Source organism: Gracilinanus agilis, chromosome 6 (genome assembly GCF_016433145.1).
Source record: "Gracilinanus agilis isolate LMUSP501 chromosome 6, AgileGrace, whole genome shotgun sequence".
NCBI lineage: Eukaryota > Metazoa > Chordata > Mammalia > Didelphimorphia > Didelphidae > Gracilinanus > Gracilinanus agilis.
Window position 1 is genome coordinate 32,555,392 of NC_058135.1, and position 21,319 is coordinate 32,576,710.

The following is a 21,319-nucleotide window of genomic DNA, read 5'->3' on the forward strand; positions in this document are numbered from 1 at the left end:
TAATTAGCAAAGCTTTTGATAAAGTATTTCATAATTCTGTGGAAAAGATATGAGAGACATGGAGTATGAGACTACAATCAGATTAATCTGGAATTGGTTGGATGGACAAACTCAGACAGCAGCTATTAATGACTCAGTCATCAACATGGAAGGTCTCTGCTGGAGAACTTCAGAGATCTATGCTCTATACCATATAATATTTTTATCAATGACTTGGATAAATGTATAGAAGGTTTGCTCCTCAAATCTACCAATGAAACTAAGATGAGAAGGAGAGCTAACACATTGGACAACTAAGTCAGAGTCCAAAGAATGACCAGAACATTGGCCTTTATATAATAATATGAAATTCATTTTTTAAAAATGTTGTCAACCCAGCAGAATTGCTTGTTGGCTCTGGGAGTGGGAAGGAAAAAGAGGAGGAAAAGAAAATAAATCATGGAAACATGGAAAATATTTTTAAATAAAAATTAAATAAATAAAATAAAGAATGGCATCAAGATTTTTTTAATGTTATCTTACAATAGGGTGCAAAAGATCCACTTCACAAGTTGGGTGAGGCCTAGTTAGACAGAAGTCATTCTGAAAAAGCTCTAGGTGTTCATGTCAACTACAAGCTTAATATGATTCAAGTATGTGATGCAACAAGCAAAAAAACCTAATAAACTGCACAGTGGCAGTGATCTCATTGTACTCTTCTCTCTTCAGAGCACCATCCATTCTTTATTGTTTGTTTCTCACATTTTTTATCTCATTTCTGAAGAATTAAATAAAACAACCAGAAATGGAAACGGAGCTTGAGTAGTTATTTAATTACAACAATAAATCTGCCTCTGTGAACACAAGAAACATAAATGAAGTCTATGATTAATGGAAAAATTACACCATATTATATCTACTTCCTTTTTGTATATTTATATACCCATACTCTTTAACTCCTCTTTTCTTTCTACTTTGTTTTACTCTAAAACTGGGGTTCTGTTTTGAGTACTTGGTTCTTGCTCTGTTCTAAACCTCACAGTTTCACCTACCCAATGATGCAAGCCTACCTAAAATTGTGAGGCAAATAATCAAGTCCCCTTCTTTGTACCTCAGTTCATCAGCTCTTAGGTCTCTTACTTGACATTCTAGCTCTTCCAGTTGACTGGATTTACTTCCTAAATCCCAGTCCCTGTAGTGCTGCTCTCCAACTCCCTCTTGACTGAAAGAATGCTGGTCTTGGAGTTAGAAGATTGCTTCCTCCTGGCTGGACTGCTTATTGTTTGTGTGGACATCACTTGACCACCCTGGATCTCACCTGTATCATCTATAAAATGAGGAGGTTGAATCTGTTGACCTCAGATGTACCTTCAACTCTTTTTTTCCAGTGTGTTTTTTTATCTTTTTTATTATTACTATTATTCCAAATGTTTACAAATCCATATATGCCAATCATATCCATATATAAAGAAAAAGAAAATGTTACACAAATAAAATCACAAATTTCCCATATGTTTAACTTACTTCTCGTCATAGCTACATAATAGTTGTCATCCCATTGTCCCAACCCCTTGACACCTTCCCTGAATCACATAGGATATCATCATGGAGGCCAACATGTTCATATAAATTAGGTTTTCTGGGTTTTATCTTTCTCTACTTTAAGGAATCCTCCACAAGTTGATGTTCCTTAAGCACAGATCTGCCCATGTCCCTCTGTGATTCCATAAACTCTAGTGGCTATTTAGTTCCTCACATAAAATTCTATCCTTAGCTAAATCCTTCACAACCTGGCCCCAATCCATCTTGCCAGTTTCACTCTACATTATTGTCTTGCTCTACACACAAACTGGTCCTTCTCTCTGTGTTCCTCATGTATGGTGCTCCATATCTGCCCTCCTCATTCCTTTACACAGGCTATCCCCCAGGAATGAACTTCCTCCTTACCTCTTACTCTTAGAAATCCCCTCTCTTCCTTCAAGATGCAGCTCAAACACCATCTTTTGCATGAAATCTTTCCCAATTCTTTCACCTATTCTTCCCTAACTACCTTGCATTCATTCTGTACATAGTTCCACAGATACATGGGGTCTCCCCCATAAAATACAAATTCTTTTTTCTTTGTATGTCCTAGCATTGTGCCAGTCCCATTTTTTAAACTTTTACAGAACAGGTCATTTCATAAGTTTTTGAGAACCACCCCTAGTCCCCAGGAAACTGGCTAGCTACAACTTGTAGAGTTGCCTGGGACACTGGGGAGTGAAGTAAGGGTCTTGGGAATACATCCATTATGAGAGGGAAGACCTGAAGCAGATCTCTCCATCAAGCAAGTCACAGTCTTTCTCTTGGTTTGATTTAAATAATTGTAAGAAGCAAGCTGAAAGAGTTTGCCAACTTCTTGAGTGGCCAAGAGCACTTAATAATGACAGTGGCTAAACATTAAATTTAGGTGGAGAACAGAAGCATCATCTCAAGAATGTCTTGACTGATATCACTGAATGCTAGACCTAGAAAAGGCATTAGATTTCAACCAGTCCATTCCCATATTTTACAAATGATGAAACTGAACTTCTAAGAGGTGATAAATGTCAAGATCTATGTATCATCTCCACATAATCTGATAAGGACAGCTTAGTTGATAAGGAAATAATGGGACACAAGAGACAATCTTGACTGTTAATTCATAGCTGCTTCTCCAAAGTGCCATTGAGTCACAGGGTTTTTATATATGAAAATTCAAACTCCTTTTCACCCAAAAGCACAAGGAAAGTTTCCCACAGCTGCACAGAGCTGCATTTTTAACCTAGACAATACAACAAGCTTAGAAGCTTCATGGTGAAGATAAGAACTAGGCTGAACCTTCAGCTGCATGATTATCAGCAAGCTAAGTCTGAGAATACTTTTCTATGAGGCAAAATGCCCCTGCTAAACTAAGGTTTCAGCCTTGGCTGCATTTCTCACCAAAGGGGAAAAATGTTAACCTCTTAACTTCTGGTTTGCTAGGAACTTAAAGATTTTCAATAAGGCCACAATACTTTTCAACAAGAAATCACAAGGATGGCAAAAGGGTTAAAAGAGGAGTCTTAGATTTTTATCTATTTGAGACTCTGTTTCTCTTATTGGCTTCCCACAATTAATGACACATCCAAGGCTCAATAACTCAATAACTCAATAATAAAAAGCAAGTGGTAAAAGCCAGGTACTACGCCAGGTCTCTGAACTTTTCTCATTTCCTGAGCACTAAAGAGTCGCATCTACTTTAGCTTCATGGCATTCTCCAAAGACCACTGCCATTGGCCAGAAGGGGTCAGGCAAAGAGAGTGGCATAAAGACACGTGTCTGTGAGGCTGAATTTATAGGATTCATTCTGGCAAGTTCAAATTACTGTAGTTATATTCGGAGCATCTCTGAAACAGGAAGGGCAAATAGTATCACTACTTCTTTATGGATTGGAATATTGAGAAAGAGTAATAAAGGTCACATGGTAAATTTCAAAGTACTTCAGGAATCTTATCTAAGAAACCCTTTCACCATCATTAATAAGGAGAAGAAAAGAAAAGATCTATGGCATTACCTCTACTTTACAGATAAGGGGGAAAACTGATTATAAGAAAAGGTAATTAGCTTGTTTCAGGACACCTAAAAGATAAGTGGCAGATCCAGGAATAGAATTCAGGTCCCTAGGCTCCTAGCTTATGGTTATATTCATTAAACCACAGTGCAGAATGAATGAATGTAAGAAGCAGGCCAAACAATTTGATATCGATTTAATGCACTAAAATGGCTATCTGTAGGTCTCAATTACAGACTTTTCTTTGACATTCAGGAGAGGCTCCCAGATTTATAGCTGGAAAGGATATCAAAAGCCATCTAGCCCAAACCCCTTACTTTATAAACAAGGGAAATGAGCCATTTGTTTTTCAGTAGAAATATAATTATTTATTGAAAATTTAATAGCACTTAACCTATAAATATGCAATTTTAACTTCCTAAAATTGATGCTTTAGCTATTATTCCTCAAATTCAAAACCTATTTGACTTCCCAGCATCTGAGGCCTGGAAAAAATTTCCATGATATTCTATCTTGAAAATGCTTGGTAATCACATGATGGCAAAAATGGCAGAGGAGTTGTTTCCTGTAAATCCCAATAACCAAAAGACCTCATAAAGAGAAATTATGTACCAGAAACAGAGTGACTAAAACTAAATCCACAAGATAATGAGATGGTAACATTGCACAAGGTAAAAAAAAATGTTTTAACCCACTATGAAATAATATTGGAGGACCTAAAGGCACAGAGCATAACCACTCTTCAATTCTTGCCACATGCTGAGTACAACTAGCCCAAACTGTCTCATGGTCTTGTCCCTCTATAGCAGTGACTGAAGTCTGAACCACCAATTTCTATATTCCATAAAAGACTGATTCTGCCCAGCCAAAGGAAAAGCAAAGCAACCTGAAAGGAGGAGGAGCACAGCATGGATAAAATAAAGTAGATAACAAAAATTCAGTTACACAGAGAGAATTTCTGTGCCCAAGAAAAAGGGGACTGGAAACCCAGCTGAGATAATCCTTTCCCACAAGAAACCTGGCTCCAGACCTCCTTACCCCCAACTGGGAAAAGGCAGAGGATGGCTGGCCTAGTGGGAATGTGTGCAGCAGTGGAAGGGGTAGAAGCCAAAGAGTGAGAAGAGAAACCAAAAACAAGTGACTAATGCAAAAGAAAAGCCAAATGACAGAAAGTCCAAGGGAGAAAGGCTGAACAGAAACCTAGCTTACAAAGAGATAAAGCAGCAGAGTGACTCATAAAAATAGAAGGAAAATTGAATAAAAACTCAAAGTCAGAATGAAATGAACAACTATTCTGAACCCAACCAAATATCCTGCTGAACAACAAGAAAATTATGAGGACTCCCCAGGGATCATGCGACCACAGCCAGGATTTGCAGAGTGACTGAAAGAAGAAATTAAACTTTTTAAAGAAAAGATTAGGAATGAAATAAGGAAAAAAATCAGAACAATCAAAGAAGAATTAAATTAAACAAAGAGATACAGAGCTTGGAAGATACGATGGAAATTCTCTCAGAAGAAGACAGAATGATAGCTTTAGAACATAAATATCAAGAAAAAAATTGTCAGAAGAGAAACACAAGGGAATGACTGAAGCAACACTTGCAACTAAATAAAGCGCTAAAATAATTGTTCTGGAAGACAGAATGTATAGATAATTTAAGGAACACAGATTTCCCAGAAGATCATGACAAATAAAAGACCATGAATACCAGAAAATCTGTCAAAGCATTTGAATATAGACAACAAAACTTGATCATGAAAGCAGGATAGTATGAAAATGAGTCCTAGCTTTGAAATCAGAGGATTTCGGTTCAAATCCCACCTCTGAGGACTTATCCCAGGCACTGTGTCCAGGATTTTACAAATAAGATTTTGTTTTGTCCTCACAACAGCTCTGGGAGGGGATTAGAACTTACTCCCTTCCAGCTGGAAATTTATCATCCTCTGAATCTCTATGTGCCACTATAGAAACTCTAAAGCAGTCATTAAGTTTTGTAATATCAATGACAAACGACAATTTTAGCAGCCCAGAAAGGACTTTTTGCTTCAAAACATTACTAAGTCTTACTAAAGAAGATTACTCAGCAATTCCAAGAAACCAGTTAGTTGTCAACAAGCATTCACTGAGTGCCAAAGCTTATGGCAGGAATTGTGCTCTCTCCTAGGGATATAAAAACAGGAAGAGTTCTGGCCTTCAAGAAGCTTACATTCTATAATGAGAAAGAACATATGCTGGAATAAGTAGATAACAAGTTTTTTGGATGTGATCCATGACTTCCTTGCCACTGAGGAACTCCCTCAACCACAACTGACAATTTTAGAGAGATGCCTTCTGTTTATGTTGTTTCCTTTGAATACATATTGAATATTATGCTATTCTCTCAGATAGAAATGATATAAAAGGAAAGTCAAGATAATTTGGGAAGAGGTGGCAAGAGTGGATCCTTGGATCAGGAAGGACCTTATCCATGAAGTGGAGCTGGAGGTAAACTTGGAAGGTAGATCTGAGGGGGGAGTCCATTCCAGAAATAGGAGAAAGCCAGTAGAAAGGCATAGAGACAGGTGATTTAACATTCTGTATGATGGGTGGAAAGTAAGCCAAGTGAATCCAGGGTTTGTGCTAGAGGCAGCTCAAACTGGCTCACAAAAGATAATTCTTAAACTTTCAGTGTGAGCATTTACACCTCAGAAATCAGCAAATGCTACAAACTGGGGCTTGATTCATGCTTTGTTGATTGTCTACACCTAAGAGAGTGATGGAAAAGATAATAATAATGCAAATTAAACCTAAAAGTATGTCTTGTGAACATTTTTTAACATCTAGTTGTAAAACACTTACCAGTACACTCCTGAATACTGTTAAACAAGTCTAGAAGAAGAGGCTACTGTGATTGTGAAGATCCCATCAGAAGAATTTACATTTGAATGCTAGAAAAAAAAAGGGGAAGTCCTTGGATCTTAGTATAGATAGAGTGACAAGGTCTAGTTTGTGCTTTAAGAATATCAGCTATATATATTTCTAATTCATCCTTCATTCTAATTCTAATTCTAATTCTAATATATTTTCCTTTTCTAATTCATCCTGATATGAAGGATGAATTAGAAAAGGAAAATATATATATATATATATGAAGGATGAATTAGAAAAGGAAGAGGTTGGAGACAAAACAAAAACAAGGTGGGTTTCTTTTTGTTGGTTTTAAACACTTACCTTCTACCTTAGAATCAATACCATGTATTTGTTCTAAAGCAGAAGAGTGGTAAGAGCTAGGTAATGGGGATTAAGTGACTTGCCTGGTCACACAACTAGGAAGGGTCTGAGGCCAGATTTGAAAAAGCAAGGTTTAGATCAAACTTTTACACCACATCCCAAGTTCCAAATATCAACTTAAATGTAAAAGATCACCTCAGTTTGAAAAATTGGAAGAAGACAGAAAGAAGTATCTTTCACAACTATTCTTGCTAGAGAAAAAATTCCTAACCAAACAAGGGATAAAGTAGATTTAAAAATTTTTTCAATCCATGAATTTTAATAACTTACACACCAACAAAGCAAGTAGGACAAGAAAGGAAGGATCACTTGGGAATAAAATTGAAGCCAATATATCTAAAGACCTAGTATTCAAGATATGTAGATAATTTACATGAATATTTATATATTTGGGACTAAGTCCTTACCCAATAGATAAGTGATCAAAAGAAATGAGCAAACACCCTCTCCCAAAACAGAATGGTAAATTATTAACAAGCACATGAAATATGGTACAAGTTATTAGTAATGCAAGAGAAATGCAAATAAAAACAATTCTGTGACCACCTCTCACCCAAGATGGCAAAAGATAGAGGCAATCTAGGCTGAAGGTTCTTTGAAAATATAAAATCACAAATATTCTAGTAATGGAACTATATATTGGGGGAGGGAGTGACTTCCAAAAAGCAATTGAGGATAAGGTTTTTTTCAAAGTGACTAAAATGTAATTAATTTTAAACAAAGAACCCACTACTAGACACATGGCCCAAGAAAGCCAAAGCCAGGAAGAAATATCCCACGAATACCAAAATATTCATAGCAACACCTTTTACTGTAGCAAAAACCAGAAAACAAAATAGATGACCATTGATTAGGAAATGACTAAATAACTATAATACATGAATATAAAGAAATATATACGATTCTAAGAAAAATTACAAATATAAAGGAATCAAAGAAGCACAGAAAGACCTACATGTCCTGATGCGGAGGAGAGAGCCAGGATGCAGAAGTAAAACCAGAAAAACAATATTCATAATTTATTACAACCTTATAAATGGAAAGAAAAAAACTTTATGCCATGTAATTATATCTGAGTTTAGATCCAGAAAGAAGAGGAGATGAAATATATCTCTCTTTTCATGACAGAGAAAAGTGACTACTAAGATGGAATATCCCATCAGATATATTCATTAATGTTGCTAAAGTGATTTATTTTTCTTTCTCTTTTATTTTTTCTTATAAGGAAAAAATTGTAAGAAGTAAAGGGTTAAGAGTTATGTTTAAAAAATGAATTTGATGTAAAAACTCTAGTTTTTCTAGATGTCTTTTTAGATGAAAAAAGGAAAAGCGAAAACCCTTGGTAATGTATTTTGCCCAAATTTCTGCACATAGCCTGTTCTGTTTTACAATCATCACAATCAATTAACAGTGAGAACATAACCTCACACTTGGAATTGTTTATTTTCCCATTCCACTATGGGGAAATGGGGAATAGTTTATTTCTAGTTCCCATTCTGTTATGAGGAAATGGTGAGGATTAACTAGATTTAAAAAACATTCTTAACTTCTCATAAAAAGGAACTGAGTCACTCATATTGCTTATTTAGGTAATGTCACTCACAGGTTGCAAATCCCCTTTTATTCCACCTGGTAATAAGATATTCATTGGGATAATGGAAAGGACCTTCATGAGCTCTCCCTCACACCGCCTCTCACCTCCCAACCCCTATTCCTTGAATTCAATCAATTCTCTAACACCCCCATGATGACAAAGGCATGAAGCACAGTAGAACGGGAGCTGATCTCTTACATTTCATATTCTCTACTCCCACACGAACCCCAGTCCTCAATGTCACCTTGTGACCCTGGGAATTTAAGAGTAAAGAGTCAAAGAACAGCAAAAAGAGGATGCATCTAAAGTAAGAGGATCTGGATTTAAATCCCTTGCTCTGCCATTTACTACTTCTATGACCTTGGGGAAATATTTGAAACTTTAGGGAGTCTCACTTTCTTCATCTGTAAAATTAAGGAGAAATAGACAAATTCTGGGGCCCCTTCCAGTGTTTAGATCTATGATTCCATGATCCAACCTCACTTAATTTGGTACCTAAAATATATGAGTGAAAACATTAGCTAATTCTAATTCAGAAGAATTAAATTCCCTGTCTTATAGCAGCCTCCCTTTATACCTAGAAGGGAGAAGGGAAAGAAAAATAAGAAATCAGGAGTATTTTTGCAAGAAAATACAATTTTATTATTTATTTTATATGTATTATGAGTAGAAATTCTGTATTTTACATTTTATACAAGTATATTCAATACAGTTATTTGGGGGACAATTTGGCAGTTAGGAACCACACAAATATGGCCAGTACAATGATTAAAATATTTATCAACCTAAAAGAAATCAAAATGGGTCAAAAGAAAATCTGATCACAGGTTTTATAAGAAATTTAACAAATCCAAAGGCTTTACTACTCACAAGTCATTTGAGTTCAGGCAAGTCATTGAATGTGTCAATTTCCTCACCTATAAAACGGGAATTAAAATGTGCCTTCCTCAGTCTATCTCATGGGGTTTCCAGACTCTTAGAATTGTGAAAAGATCTGAGATGACTTCATCTTATTCAAATCAAATCCAAACAGGAATCCCATCTATAATATTGACATTTAATCATTTAGGCTTAACTTGAAGATCTCCAATGACAGAGAGAAGCTCACTGCCTCTGGAGGAAGCCCATTACACTTTAGAACAGCTTGAATTATTAGGAAGCATTTCCCATCATTGAGCTAAAATCAGCCTCTGCAATTTCCACCCACTGCTTCTCATTCTGCTTAATTTCGACAAAACAACTTTAATCTTCCATGATGGCCCACAGAATACTTGAATACAGTTATCATCTCCCCTTCTTTTTTTTTTAAAACCCTTAACTTCTGTGCATTGGTTCATAGGTGGAAGAGTGGTAAGGGTGGGCAATGGGGGTCAAGTGACTTGCCCAGGGTCACACAGCTGGGAAGTGTCTGAGGCCAGATTTGAACCTAGGACCTCCCGTCTCTAGGCCTGACTCTCAATCCACTGAGCTACCCAGCTGCCCCCATCATCTCCCCTTGTGAGTCTTTGCTTCTCCACTCTAAGCATCCCCAGTTGCTTATAAAATATGGTCCCTAGTTCTCTGGATATCCTGTTTGCTCACCTTTTGTGTTATGCAGATCAAATGAGAAAAGGGCATGAAAGTATTTTCAAAGCTTCAAAGTTTTTATCTCAGTGGAAACTCAATCTGTCATTCCAATTTTCCTCCTGCTTTTCATGAGTAACCATGTTCATAGAGGATACCAAATGAATTTCTTCCTGAAGATAACTATGCTCAGTAAACATACCAGAAAGTAGAGGAAAGGATAAGTAGAATTAAGGAATAGCTATGAAGTAAATATAAAATTGAGGTCAGATATCATTTTTGCAGATTAATGTGATTTGGAAAGTCCCTGTCAGGGTCAAAAAGACCAGTCAGAATGGTGGTATTGAAAGAATTCCTAAATGCCCTTGATAAGTTCAAGACTCTGGGCCCTGATGAACTACACCCTCAGGCACTGAAAGAACTGATATATAGGAATGCTGAGCTACAGTTAGTAATATCTGAAAAATTATGAGAAATGGGAGAGGAACCACAGGATCAGAGAAGGGCAAGTGATGTTCCAATAAAAGGGGAATGGAATGAACTCATTCTACTCCTGGCTTTGGTGGGAGAAAATTGTTAGAGGGAACAGGAAAAGAAAGAAATCAGGTAGAAGATGTGGAAGCATTTAAATGAGTAAGGCAGGCTAGAATGAAATTTGGGGAAAAGAAATTCAGCAAAATTCGGGATAATTAAGGAATTTTCAAAGAACCATTTCCAGGACTCCACTATCCTTGTGGAGACACTAGAGTCATGAGGACTATAAAACAATATAATTAGACATGACCAAAATTGGTTAGCTAGCTTGAAGAGTAGTTGTTAATGGTTCAGTATCAATGGACCAGGAAATCTCTAATAGAGAACCCCAGGGATCTCTGTACACCATCACCTCTGTGCTCTCCCACATTTTCATCAGTGAATTGGATAAAGGAATAAATGATATGTTCAACAAATTACAAATTACACAAAGTTGAGAGAAATAGTTAACAAACTGAGCAGTAGAGTCAGGATCCAAAGAAATCTCAAGCATTAGGGTAGAGTCCTGAGCTGACACAAATAAAATGAAATTTAATAAGGATAAGTGTAAAATCTTACACTTGAGTATAAAAATCAACTTCAGAAGTATAAGATTGGGGAGATGTGGTTAGATAACAGCTTTTTTTCTGAAATAGAGTGGAGGAACTTCAGTGGACCACAAGCTTAATTTGAGCCCTTAACATGAAGTAACAGCCAAAAAAGTTAATGTGTTCTTGGGTTACATTAAGAGAGATTTGCTTCCAAGAATAATAGGTAAGCTTTGGCCTTATTTTGCTTCAAACATGGTGTCCCAACCATTTCGCAGCTATTACAACACCCATGTTGCCTGAATTCTGGTCATCACCTCCATCTCCTCCACCATTCCCAAATCACCAAAGACATGGTGATGCCAGGCTCTAAAAGGCGAGTTTTTACTTTTCCTTGTTCAGAATCCTGTTTCCATGACACTTCCCAGAGATTTCTAAACCATGCTGCCTACATACACACACACACACACACACACACACACACACACACACACACACACACACACACTTTTCCAGATCCTGTTTATGTATCGTCTTCCCCTATTAGAAAGTAAACTCACTCAGAAGGGGGATTATTTTGCTTGCACATATTTGCATCTCCAGTGCTAAAAAAAATCTATCTATCTGACAGTTCCAGAGTATTCTGAGTTTGTCATCTGGAATATTGTGCCCAGTTCTGAGGTTCACAATAAGATGTAGATTCGTTAACCAAACGGAGAATGTCCAGAAGAGGGCAACCAAAATAGTGAAAGACTTTGAGTTCGTGTCTTATAAACTCTAGTTGAAAGAACTTGGAATGTTTAGTCTGGAGAAGAGAAGACTTGAGAGAATCCATTACAGCATTACAGCTTTCTTCCAGTATTTGTCATGGGGAGGAGTAATTAGACTTGCTCTATTTCGTTCAACAGGGAAACCTAAGGAATCTAGAAGACTTCCTTGAACATGAACTCAAGTGGCTATTTCACCGCTCCTCCTTGAAGATGCATGAATACAACAGATGAAAAAAGGACCTATAAAAGCACGTATCCAACAAGTTGCCTCACTCATCACCATAGAGCCTGAATGATAAGAGACTGAAAATATGTATGTCAGGAAAACATGCTGCAAATCATGTTGGCCTTGCAAACCACTGTTTTGCTATTTCCAGGACATAGTTACTAATTATTATAGTATCTATGAACTTACACATGTCCCATTAATTCAAAAATAATGTGGTATCACAGGACTGGAAATCATACCTATTTCCAAAAAACCCAAGATAATCCTAATTTTGAAAAACTCTAGGGAAGGAGTCTTCGGCATTATTATCCATTGCTCTAAAACTGAAGGACTCTATATGGAAAAAAAACCCTGAAATTTGTAAATGTCTGTTGACCAATCAACTATACCAGTCATTGTGCTAAATGCCAGATTAGAAAACTTCCTCAAAGCCCCTTCCAGCTCTGATATTCTTCCTATCTAGGATTATCATGACTTGCTTTCATGAAAAATGGTTTGAAGTCATTATGATTTCATGTCTATAAAAAGCTAAGATCTTTCAACGCTTCAACAAGATACTATCTCCCATTGGAAGAAAGAAAAAAAGAAACAGCAGAAAATCCAAGGGAGTTGTTTATGTTTTGCTTTTTGTTTTTAAAAAAATATATAGACTTGTTTTTAGTCCAACAGCCTTGTCTCTCTTCTTGCTCCACTTCTGCTTGTCAAAATCCCAGTAAAACTCATACTAGAGTTCTCATAGAAAGTAAGGGGACTTCCTAGCTGTGTGACCCTGGGCAAGTTACTTAACCCCCATTGCCTAGCCCTGTAACAATTAAAAAAATTAATATAGAAGGATATATATATAAAAGATATTAGGGTTTAAAAATTTATTTAAAAAAAAAAGAAAAGAAAGTAAGGGGAAAATTGGATTCAGTGGTCAGTGAGGACCCTTTCAATTCTCAAACTTGATGATTCTGATTCTGTGACCTCTTACCATTGCTACATACATCATTCCACTTGCCCGTGATGCCACACAATGATTCTATGAAATTAAAAAAATAAACCAATGAGAACTTTGAAAACGTTTAAAGAAAACAATTGGTTTTTGTTTGATTGTAGGGGCCTAAAGATTTTCTTAAGCCTCCTTCTTGCTTAAGTCTCAAAATAGTTTCAGTAGTATCTTTTCTTCTCAGTGGAAGTGAGAATTTGCCACCTTACTCTCCCTTCAAACTGATGAACCTCGAGTTTCAAGCATGTTCACTGTCTAATTTGCAAAGTGACTAAAATAAAAAGCAGCTTAAAAGTATCCAACACCCTTAGAGGCAACATCAATTATACTAGATTCCATCAATGATAGGGACACCCATTGGGACAACATTTTCCAATTGTATTTTTTGTTTCCTAAGTCCTTGGGGTTGACTTTAAGCTTGGTTCTCTTCCCTGTAGTGAGAGTGGTCAAAGCCTGAAGGGGAGTCACCTAAGCCTGCTGAGCCAACATCTTATCTCAGAGGATAAGGTGGAGCTAGCTGTTTTCCCTTGTTGCAAAATATGAGCATATTAAGTAATACATTTCTAGCACATGCACCTCAAAACCTGGCTGAGTGACAGTTTTGAAAATAAAATTTAAAAAACATTATGGTTTTCCTCTTTTTTGGAGAGGGGCCCATAGGAGCTTGTCTATGTGTTGGAAATTCAAACTGAGGAATTGTCCTGCTAAGCCTCATTTCTCGCTTAGCCTGGGAAACATCAGTCTGACTGACATTCTCCAACCACGTCAGTGGTAGTACATAGGGTACACTTGGTACCTGGGTCCAAGGATATGGAATGTAAAATAAAAATGGAAAATAAAAAAAGATATGGGGGAGATAGAGATACTGAGTTTATTATCACACCATCTCCATGCAAAACATTTAGCAACCAAATGGCACCAGAAGTAGTTATATGGTGAAGGGTATAGCATTGAGCTTGAGGTCAGAGAGACCTGAGTTCAAATTCCACCTCAGACACTTAGTAGCTATCAGACCTTGGTTGAGTCAATTAACCTCTGTTTGCCTCAGTTTCCCCTAGATATAAATAGAATAATATGTAGCATCCATTTCCTGAGGTTGTTATAAGGATCAAATGAGATAATATTTGCAAAGCACTTAACACAGTGCCTGGCATATAATAGGTGCTCAATCCATGATATTTATGAAGTATTTTGCACATCCTAAAACGCTATAAATGCTAGCTATTTATGATGTAATGTTACATCACAATCATGAACCTCTCCACAGGACAAAGATAGACCTGCCACTCGGCTGAGAGACTGTGATGATCAAAATCCCTCAGAAGAAAGTTTCCCATCAGATCCCTTTGTAAGGAATTCCCTTAAACCAATAACCAAGGTCTTAAGGAAACCACAATAGTTAAATACATTATTTAGGCAGAGGATGACTCCACTTCTGACTCATTCTATTCTTGATGAACTTTACTGTTAAAATCCCTCACTTGGGTTTTTTAGCTTTGTGGATAAAGTGTCGTGCCACCCACTATAAGGAGACTTGAAGGTGAACTGAGGACATGGTTTCAAGTCTAATTCTTCCTCTAAGTTACAGATGTGGAATTAGAGGAGATGATGGAATAAGCTCTCTGATACACATACCCCCAAGGGGGTACAAGAAGTTTGTCAGGAATACAGGGAATATTTCAAGAAAAATATTCCAGAAACTATGAAGTGGATTTCAAATCATGAACTTATGCAATTGTTGGTGTACCCTTAGAGAATAAAAATTAACTTATCTTATCTCTCAGATGTATGGTGAACTCTAGAATTTATTTCCCATTATATATAATAGGGGGGTTGGAAAAGCTCAGTCCTATGGAAATAATACCCAGAATGCTAAATAAAGCTCATAAAAAGCTGAGAGTAGTGAAGGAAGCTAAGGACACCAAAAAGGTTGAGGAAGGTGTAATTTGTATTTGAGAGAAAAATAAGGATCAAAGAATCTATTTGGGAAAGTTTACAGAAAAGTCAAAGTGTATAGGAACTGAAACCTTGAACTGGTCTATTTAGTTCCTTTGCATTGGGGAAGTACAAACTAACCAGCCATTAAGTTGTACCCACGCACTGAGGAAGCTGTGGGTCTTCAAGGAAGCTAAGGGTCTTCAAGAGAGCTTAAAGGCATGGAGACTGTGGTTACCTAAAAAGCCAGTTTAATGCAATGGAAAAATTCGCTTCTCTCTTGCCTACAAACACACCTATGTTTCCTCTCTCCCTAATATCCCTAACAAATAATACAACCACCCACCCACTAAGTCATAGCCAAAGATTATATACTCAGGAACCATGATAATGCCTTCAACAGAATACGGAGGGTTCAACAGTGGGGACAGAAAGTAACCTATAAGTAAGCTGTAGAGGCAGTTAAGAGGCTTGGTGGATGGAGAGCCAGGTCTGGAGTCAGGAAGACCCAAAGTTAAAATCTGGCCTCAGACACACTTTCTAGTTGTGTGACCATAGGCAAGTCACCTAACCCCCACTGCCTAGCTCTTGCTGCTCTTCTGCCTTGGAACCAATACACAGAATTGATTCTAAGAAAAAAAGGTATAGGTTTAAAAAATAGAGCTCAACAATCAAGTTTTTAGTTCCTTACCCACAAAGATATAAATATGGGAAACTGGCAAAAGAATTGATCTGGACAGTCAGGACAGACCCAAATTCAAATTCTGCTTCTGGCAATTACTACTTGTGTGACCATGAGCAAGTCACATCATTTCTCTGATTCCATTTCCTCATTTGTTGGAAAAATAGGGATAATCAAATCTTGACAGCATTCCCACAGGCTTTGCAAACCTTTCAATAGTCATTTCAGTCATGCCCAACTCTCTGTGACCCCATATGGGGATTTTCTTGGGAAAGACATTGAAGTAGTGTGCCATTCCCTTCTCCAGATCATTTTATAAATAAAAAAACTGAGGCAAACAGGATTAAATGACTTGCCCAAGGTCACAGTTAGTGTGTGAGGTCAGATTTGAGCTCATGAAGAAGAGTTTTCCTGACTCCAGGCCCAGAGTTCTGTCCACTGGGCCATCTCCCTAAAGTATGATTTTTTTCTAAGTAGGCAGTTGTTATTCTCAATTATTCTGTCCTCACTTCCTGGACTACATTGTACCTGAGTACAAAGCTGAGTCCCTCTCCCTCAGAACCAGCTGGGCCAAGTTTGACCTCACCCTCAGTCCTAGAAGTTCTCATGGTCCTTCAACAGTTGGAAGGTCTCCATAGAGTGAATGAGTCATGGTCAATGGTATTGCGGGGTTTCTGCCATAATGACAATTATCAGGAAACCAATCATATCCTGGAGGCCCTTCCATCAACTCAGCCAAACCGTCTAATCTCCTGGCTTGCATTATGACCCTAACACAACATCAGCCGATCTGGAATACTAATTACAAAAATTTAAATAGCTTGCTTAAATATAAGAAAGGCAAATTTTACAGATTTGGGGGAAAGAGGGGGACTCCGGGACAGGTTTATCTTCTCAGACTTGATTTCATCAATGTAGGGAACTCTAGTTACATAAATTTCTTCTACAGACAAAGAAACTCTTCTCTAACCCAGGATTCTAAAGATCTGCCTAAGGACTGCGAGAGAGAAAACATGGTCCCAAGGTCACAGGGCCAGGACGTCATTATGTCTTTGAGGTGGGACTTAAACCCAAGGCTTCCTGTTTCTAAAGGAGTTTCTCTATCTACCCTACCAAGCAGTTTCATACTTAGCAAATCATCATCATCAAAATTTTAGCCTTTCTATAGAAATTTAAGGTTTGCAAAGTGCTTTACAAATATCTCATTTTCTCTTCACAACAACTCTTAGAGGCAGATGTGGTATGACATGTAATGAGATCATATGATAAAGTATAAAATAAGATAACAAAATAATATGGAATAACATAATATAAAATAGCAAGAAAGAAGGAAATAAACATTCATTAAGCCAGGCACTGAGTTAAAAATATTATCTCATTTTATAGATGATCCTATTATTCTCATTTTATAGATGAGGAAACTAAGGCAGATAAATGGTAAGTGATTTGGACAGGGTTGAATAGCTAGGAAGTGCTTAAGGGAGGATTTGAACTTGGGTCTTCTTGACTATTCAGTACCTTTTCCATTCTACCATCTAAAGCTGCTGTTTTCATCTTAATACTAATGTGGGACAGTTAGGTGGCTCGATGACTAGAGAGCCATGCCTGGAGATGGAAGGTCCTGGGTTCAAATATGGCCTCAGACATGTCTTAGCCATGTGACCCTGGGCAAATGACTGAGCTCCTATTGCCTACCCTTTTACCACTCTTCTGTCTTGGAACCAATACACAAATTATTGATTCTAAGATTAAAAGTCAGGATTTTTTTAAATCTTAATACTAATGGTGGATTTACAAACACACTCATAACTAACTTCATTAAATGTCTTATTCCATAAAACCCAAGTAAACATTTATGTTCCTTTTATTTACATTGTCTGAATTTCAGGGGAAATTCCCCCAGAAAATCAAGGGAAATACTTCAGGAAATCCATTTCTCAGTCAAAGCCCTAAGAAATGCAACGTCCAACATCCTATTACAGGCTACACTATCAACCTCTGCAGACCTCACCAAACCAAGCATCTGATTTGCATCTCCTGTGAACTGAGCCAAAACCACCTTCTCAGGGAAAAAGGAAAAAAATGTAAAAGCCCATTACAAGCTATTCTCAAAAGCTTCCCAGCTCATTCCCATCAAGACCTATGTCTCATTGTCCTAAAGAAAAAGCAAGATGCTCAGGGAACCTTGCTGTATTTTTATATCCATGAGTCCTGCTTTTATTTGCTTTGATTTCTAGACAACAATTCAATCACTATATTGGAGATTTAATGTGACATGGTCTAAGGATTTTGTTTTTGCTACTTTTAAAAATCGTCCCATAGCCACAGAGTCAAAGGACTGGGAACTCAGGAAATGCTATCTATCAGAGCCAAAAGAACATAGGAATTGCATTCTTCCTAAGCAGTACATCAGGCAAATGTTTATAAATCAGACTTGGAAATATAGATATGGAGGAAAGGAGAGATGAGAGAAGGAGGTAAAGTGGAGTGCTCTCTTTCCCAGAGGACAGGACATCTGGATGTCCAAACAGAACTTTCCAGGGAGCCATAAGAAACAATATGGACACCAACCCGACTAAACACGTTCCTAGGCAATCCTGAATATCTGTGAAGGCTCCTCTTTCCTAGGACCTACCACTTAAGAACAGGAGTTCTCAACCAAGGATTCATTTACTTGTTTTTTTTTTAATATTTGATAAACGTACTTGAAATAGAATTAATTTTCTTTGTAAGCTTCTGTATTCTTGTTTTATCCATTTCAAAACATTCTTCTGAGAAGGGGTCCATACATTTCACCAGACCCACAGGGTTCATGACACATAAAAGGTTAAGAACCCCCCATCTAGAATAAAACCTTATTCTAGACCACGCTAACCTGCCAGCTCCTCTTCAAAGGCCTTTCATACTCAGGCTGTTATGGGCTATGTTATACTAACCCACTCCAGCATACCAGTAGATAAGCTAGAGACTCAACAAAATAAATCGCCTATCAGGGGGTCCCGACTACACATGTTTAATTTCCATATGAGATTTTGTAATTTATGGCATTTGCTTTATTTTGTTTTGTTGGACCAGACCTGTAATTTCATTGGGTTAGGATTTGAAGTTCTCAAAGAAGAAATTCTCCTTTCCAACACAGGTCCTCACCTTCTCTACAACCTGGACAGCAAAGGTACATAATTTGTCCAATGTCATTCAGCCAGCACAAGTCAGAAGAGGCACTTGAACTCAGGTCTTCTTGACTCTAGACCAGCTCTCTCTCCATTACTCTATGTTGCTTCTGATCATCAAATAATTTTATCACTTTAATAGTATTCTATCTGATCTTATGACAGTTTCTTTATTATGCACCTATTAAGTCTCATAGCACTCCTGTCAAGTAAACAGGCATCTACCCATTTTGTTGATGAGTACATTAGGCAGGCAAAATCACATGGAGAAAAAAAACATTTAAAAAGGAAGTCATAAGTTAAGGCACAAATTTTATTTGGTCTATAAAGACCAATGTTAGTAATGCTGGCCTGTGGGGTAGTCAGCAAAACTTATTCCCTTTTCACTGAGAGATACAAGTGCATCTTTTTTTTTCTAGCTGAGAGCCAGCCCCAATTCCCATTCTTAATCCCCTCGTCAGAGACCCATTTTGCCAACAATGCTGACATCACTCTGGTATCAGTCTCCCTTTGTAACATCTGCTTGTCTACACTGTAACATACAAGAAAGAATATTTATTAGTAAGCACTGCCAAGTACATTTATATAAAGCTAGCAGCTTCTTTGAATTAGTCACTCATTGGTGGCTGGTTAATATTATCACACTAGCTAATTTTTTTAAGGGAACATAACTAACACTGGCACCTGCTTCAAAATCAGATTCCCAGATTCATCAATTTAGAGTTGGAAAGATCACCTAGGGAAAGGTAACATCACATTAACTCTTTGGAATGAAATTTAATTTGCTCCCTCTGTCTCTCTGTTTCTGGCTCTCTGTCTCTAACACACACACACACACACACACACACACACACACACACACACACACACAATACACATGACACAAATGACTGTGTAGGGAAAAGCTTTGGTTTTCTCATTTCAAAGATATCAGCTGAATCGGGCTGAATTGAATGTCTAAATAAACAAACCAATGTATACAGAGATGTATAAGCCCCCACCTCCAGAACTCACCTTCAACTTCTTCTTCATCACACACATGTTTCAGGAAGGAAGCCCCTCTGTCCAGGACGGCTTCATCCTCCATCCTATAGTAATAAAAAAGAAAAAACGAATGCTCAGATTTCTCCTGGAGAGAGCCACTAGAAGCAGCCCAGCTTCTGGGCAGGTTAATCTGCTGCAAGCTGCCGTTCATGTCAGCAGGCCACTCTTTTCTTGTCTTCTACAACTCTGTTGTAGCTTCTTTGGAGGGGTGTTTAGGATTACACTGGTCCCACATAGCTCGAATTCTAGAATTAACGAGTGGAGGAAGGGAAATCACAGACTGGCCGAGGGTTCCCTCCCCACCTCCAAGCACTCTGGTATGTTTGCAGAAAGCAGACAAGAAACACAGAGAGGAGAGGAAGTTTAGTATGTCTGCAGAATGAGTGCTGATCGTTCGTGGAAATCCAGCGCCAGGGAACAGCTCTTATGATACCTGCTGCAGAAAATGTATACACTCACACTCCCCCCGCTCCATGTACACCCACTGAGAGAGAGAGAGAGAGAGAGAGAGAGAGAGAGAGAGAGAGAGAGAGAGGCAGAGACAGAGTCAGAGAGAGAAACAGAGTCAGTGAGAGAGACAGAGACAGAGTCAGATAGAGAGACAGAGTCAGAAAGAAAGACAGAGAGAGATACAGATAGAGTGAGAGAGAGAGAGAGAGAGAGAGGCAGAGACAGAGTCAGAGAGAGAGACAGAGTCAGAAAGAAAGACAGAGAGAGAGATACAGATAGAGTCAGACAGACGAGAGAGAGAGAGAGAGAGAGAGAGAGAGAGAGAGAGAGAGAGAGAGAGAGAGAGAGAGAGAGAAACTCCGTCTAACACACAGTGGGAACCTAGCCTTCAGCCAGCCTCTTAATACCAGCAAAACATACGCTTCTGTCAAGTGGCAAGCTTTGAGTCACATGTGGGCCTTACAGAGTTCTGACATCTGAGAATTAATCTGAGACCCAGCTCCAACAATAGTCAAGCCATCCTAGCGGTCACTTAAATATGTCACTCATTCATTTGCTTTCTTCCCTCTTCTCATTTCAGAGTTTCCTTGCATCAGCCCTTCAACTGTCTTCCACAGGATATGGAATTCTGCATTTTATAACCATACTCTGCTGCCCTCCTGTCATGTTACATAATAGGATCTACTCTGCATTTTCACATGCTAAATAAGACCTCATGAGCCTTCCAAGGCTTGACAGCATTTTTAGGCCAACCGTTGCCAAGCACATTTCTAAGTTTACAGTACGAATTAAGGGTTATTTTCATACTCAGAGCCTCCTTTCTTTAATTGTATAAACTTTAGTAGGAAGAATTCCACAAACTCCATTTATAGTGAAGTGAAAGGAAAATCACTTGTGAGTTCTACAAGGGCCAAAGGAAGGATTTTATACTCTACTTGTCAAATTCAACATATTGTTCACTATTACAAAGCTATTTTTTCATGCTTACTTTTAAAAATGGCCACTTTTA

At 37.8% G+C, this 21,319-nt stretch overlaps 1 protein-coding gene across 1 annotated transcript in view; it reads right to left on the reverse strand.

Annotated features, from left to right (window-relative positions):
* Positions 1-20,792, reverse strand: part of SLC4A4 (solute carrier family 4 member 4) — a 378,919-nt gene extending 358,127 nt beyond the window's left edge. The window contains exons 1-2 of the mRNA XM_044681601.1: positions 20,774-20,792; positions 19,831-19,904 (exon numbers count right to left, since the gene is read on the reverse strand). Of these exons, the coding sequence (XP_044537536.1) occupies positions 19,831-19,903 (73 nt within the window). The 5' untranslated portion in view covers position 19,904; positions 20,774-20,792. The remainder of the gene's footprint in view (positions 1-19,830; positions 19,905-20,773) is intronic.
* Between the last annotated feature and the right edge of the window lie 527 nt (positions 20,793-21,319).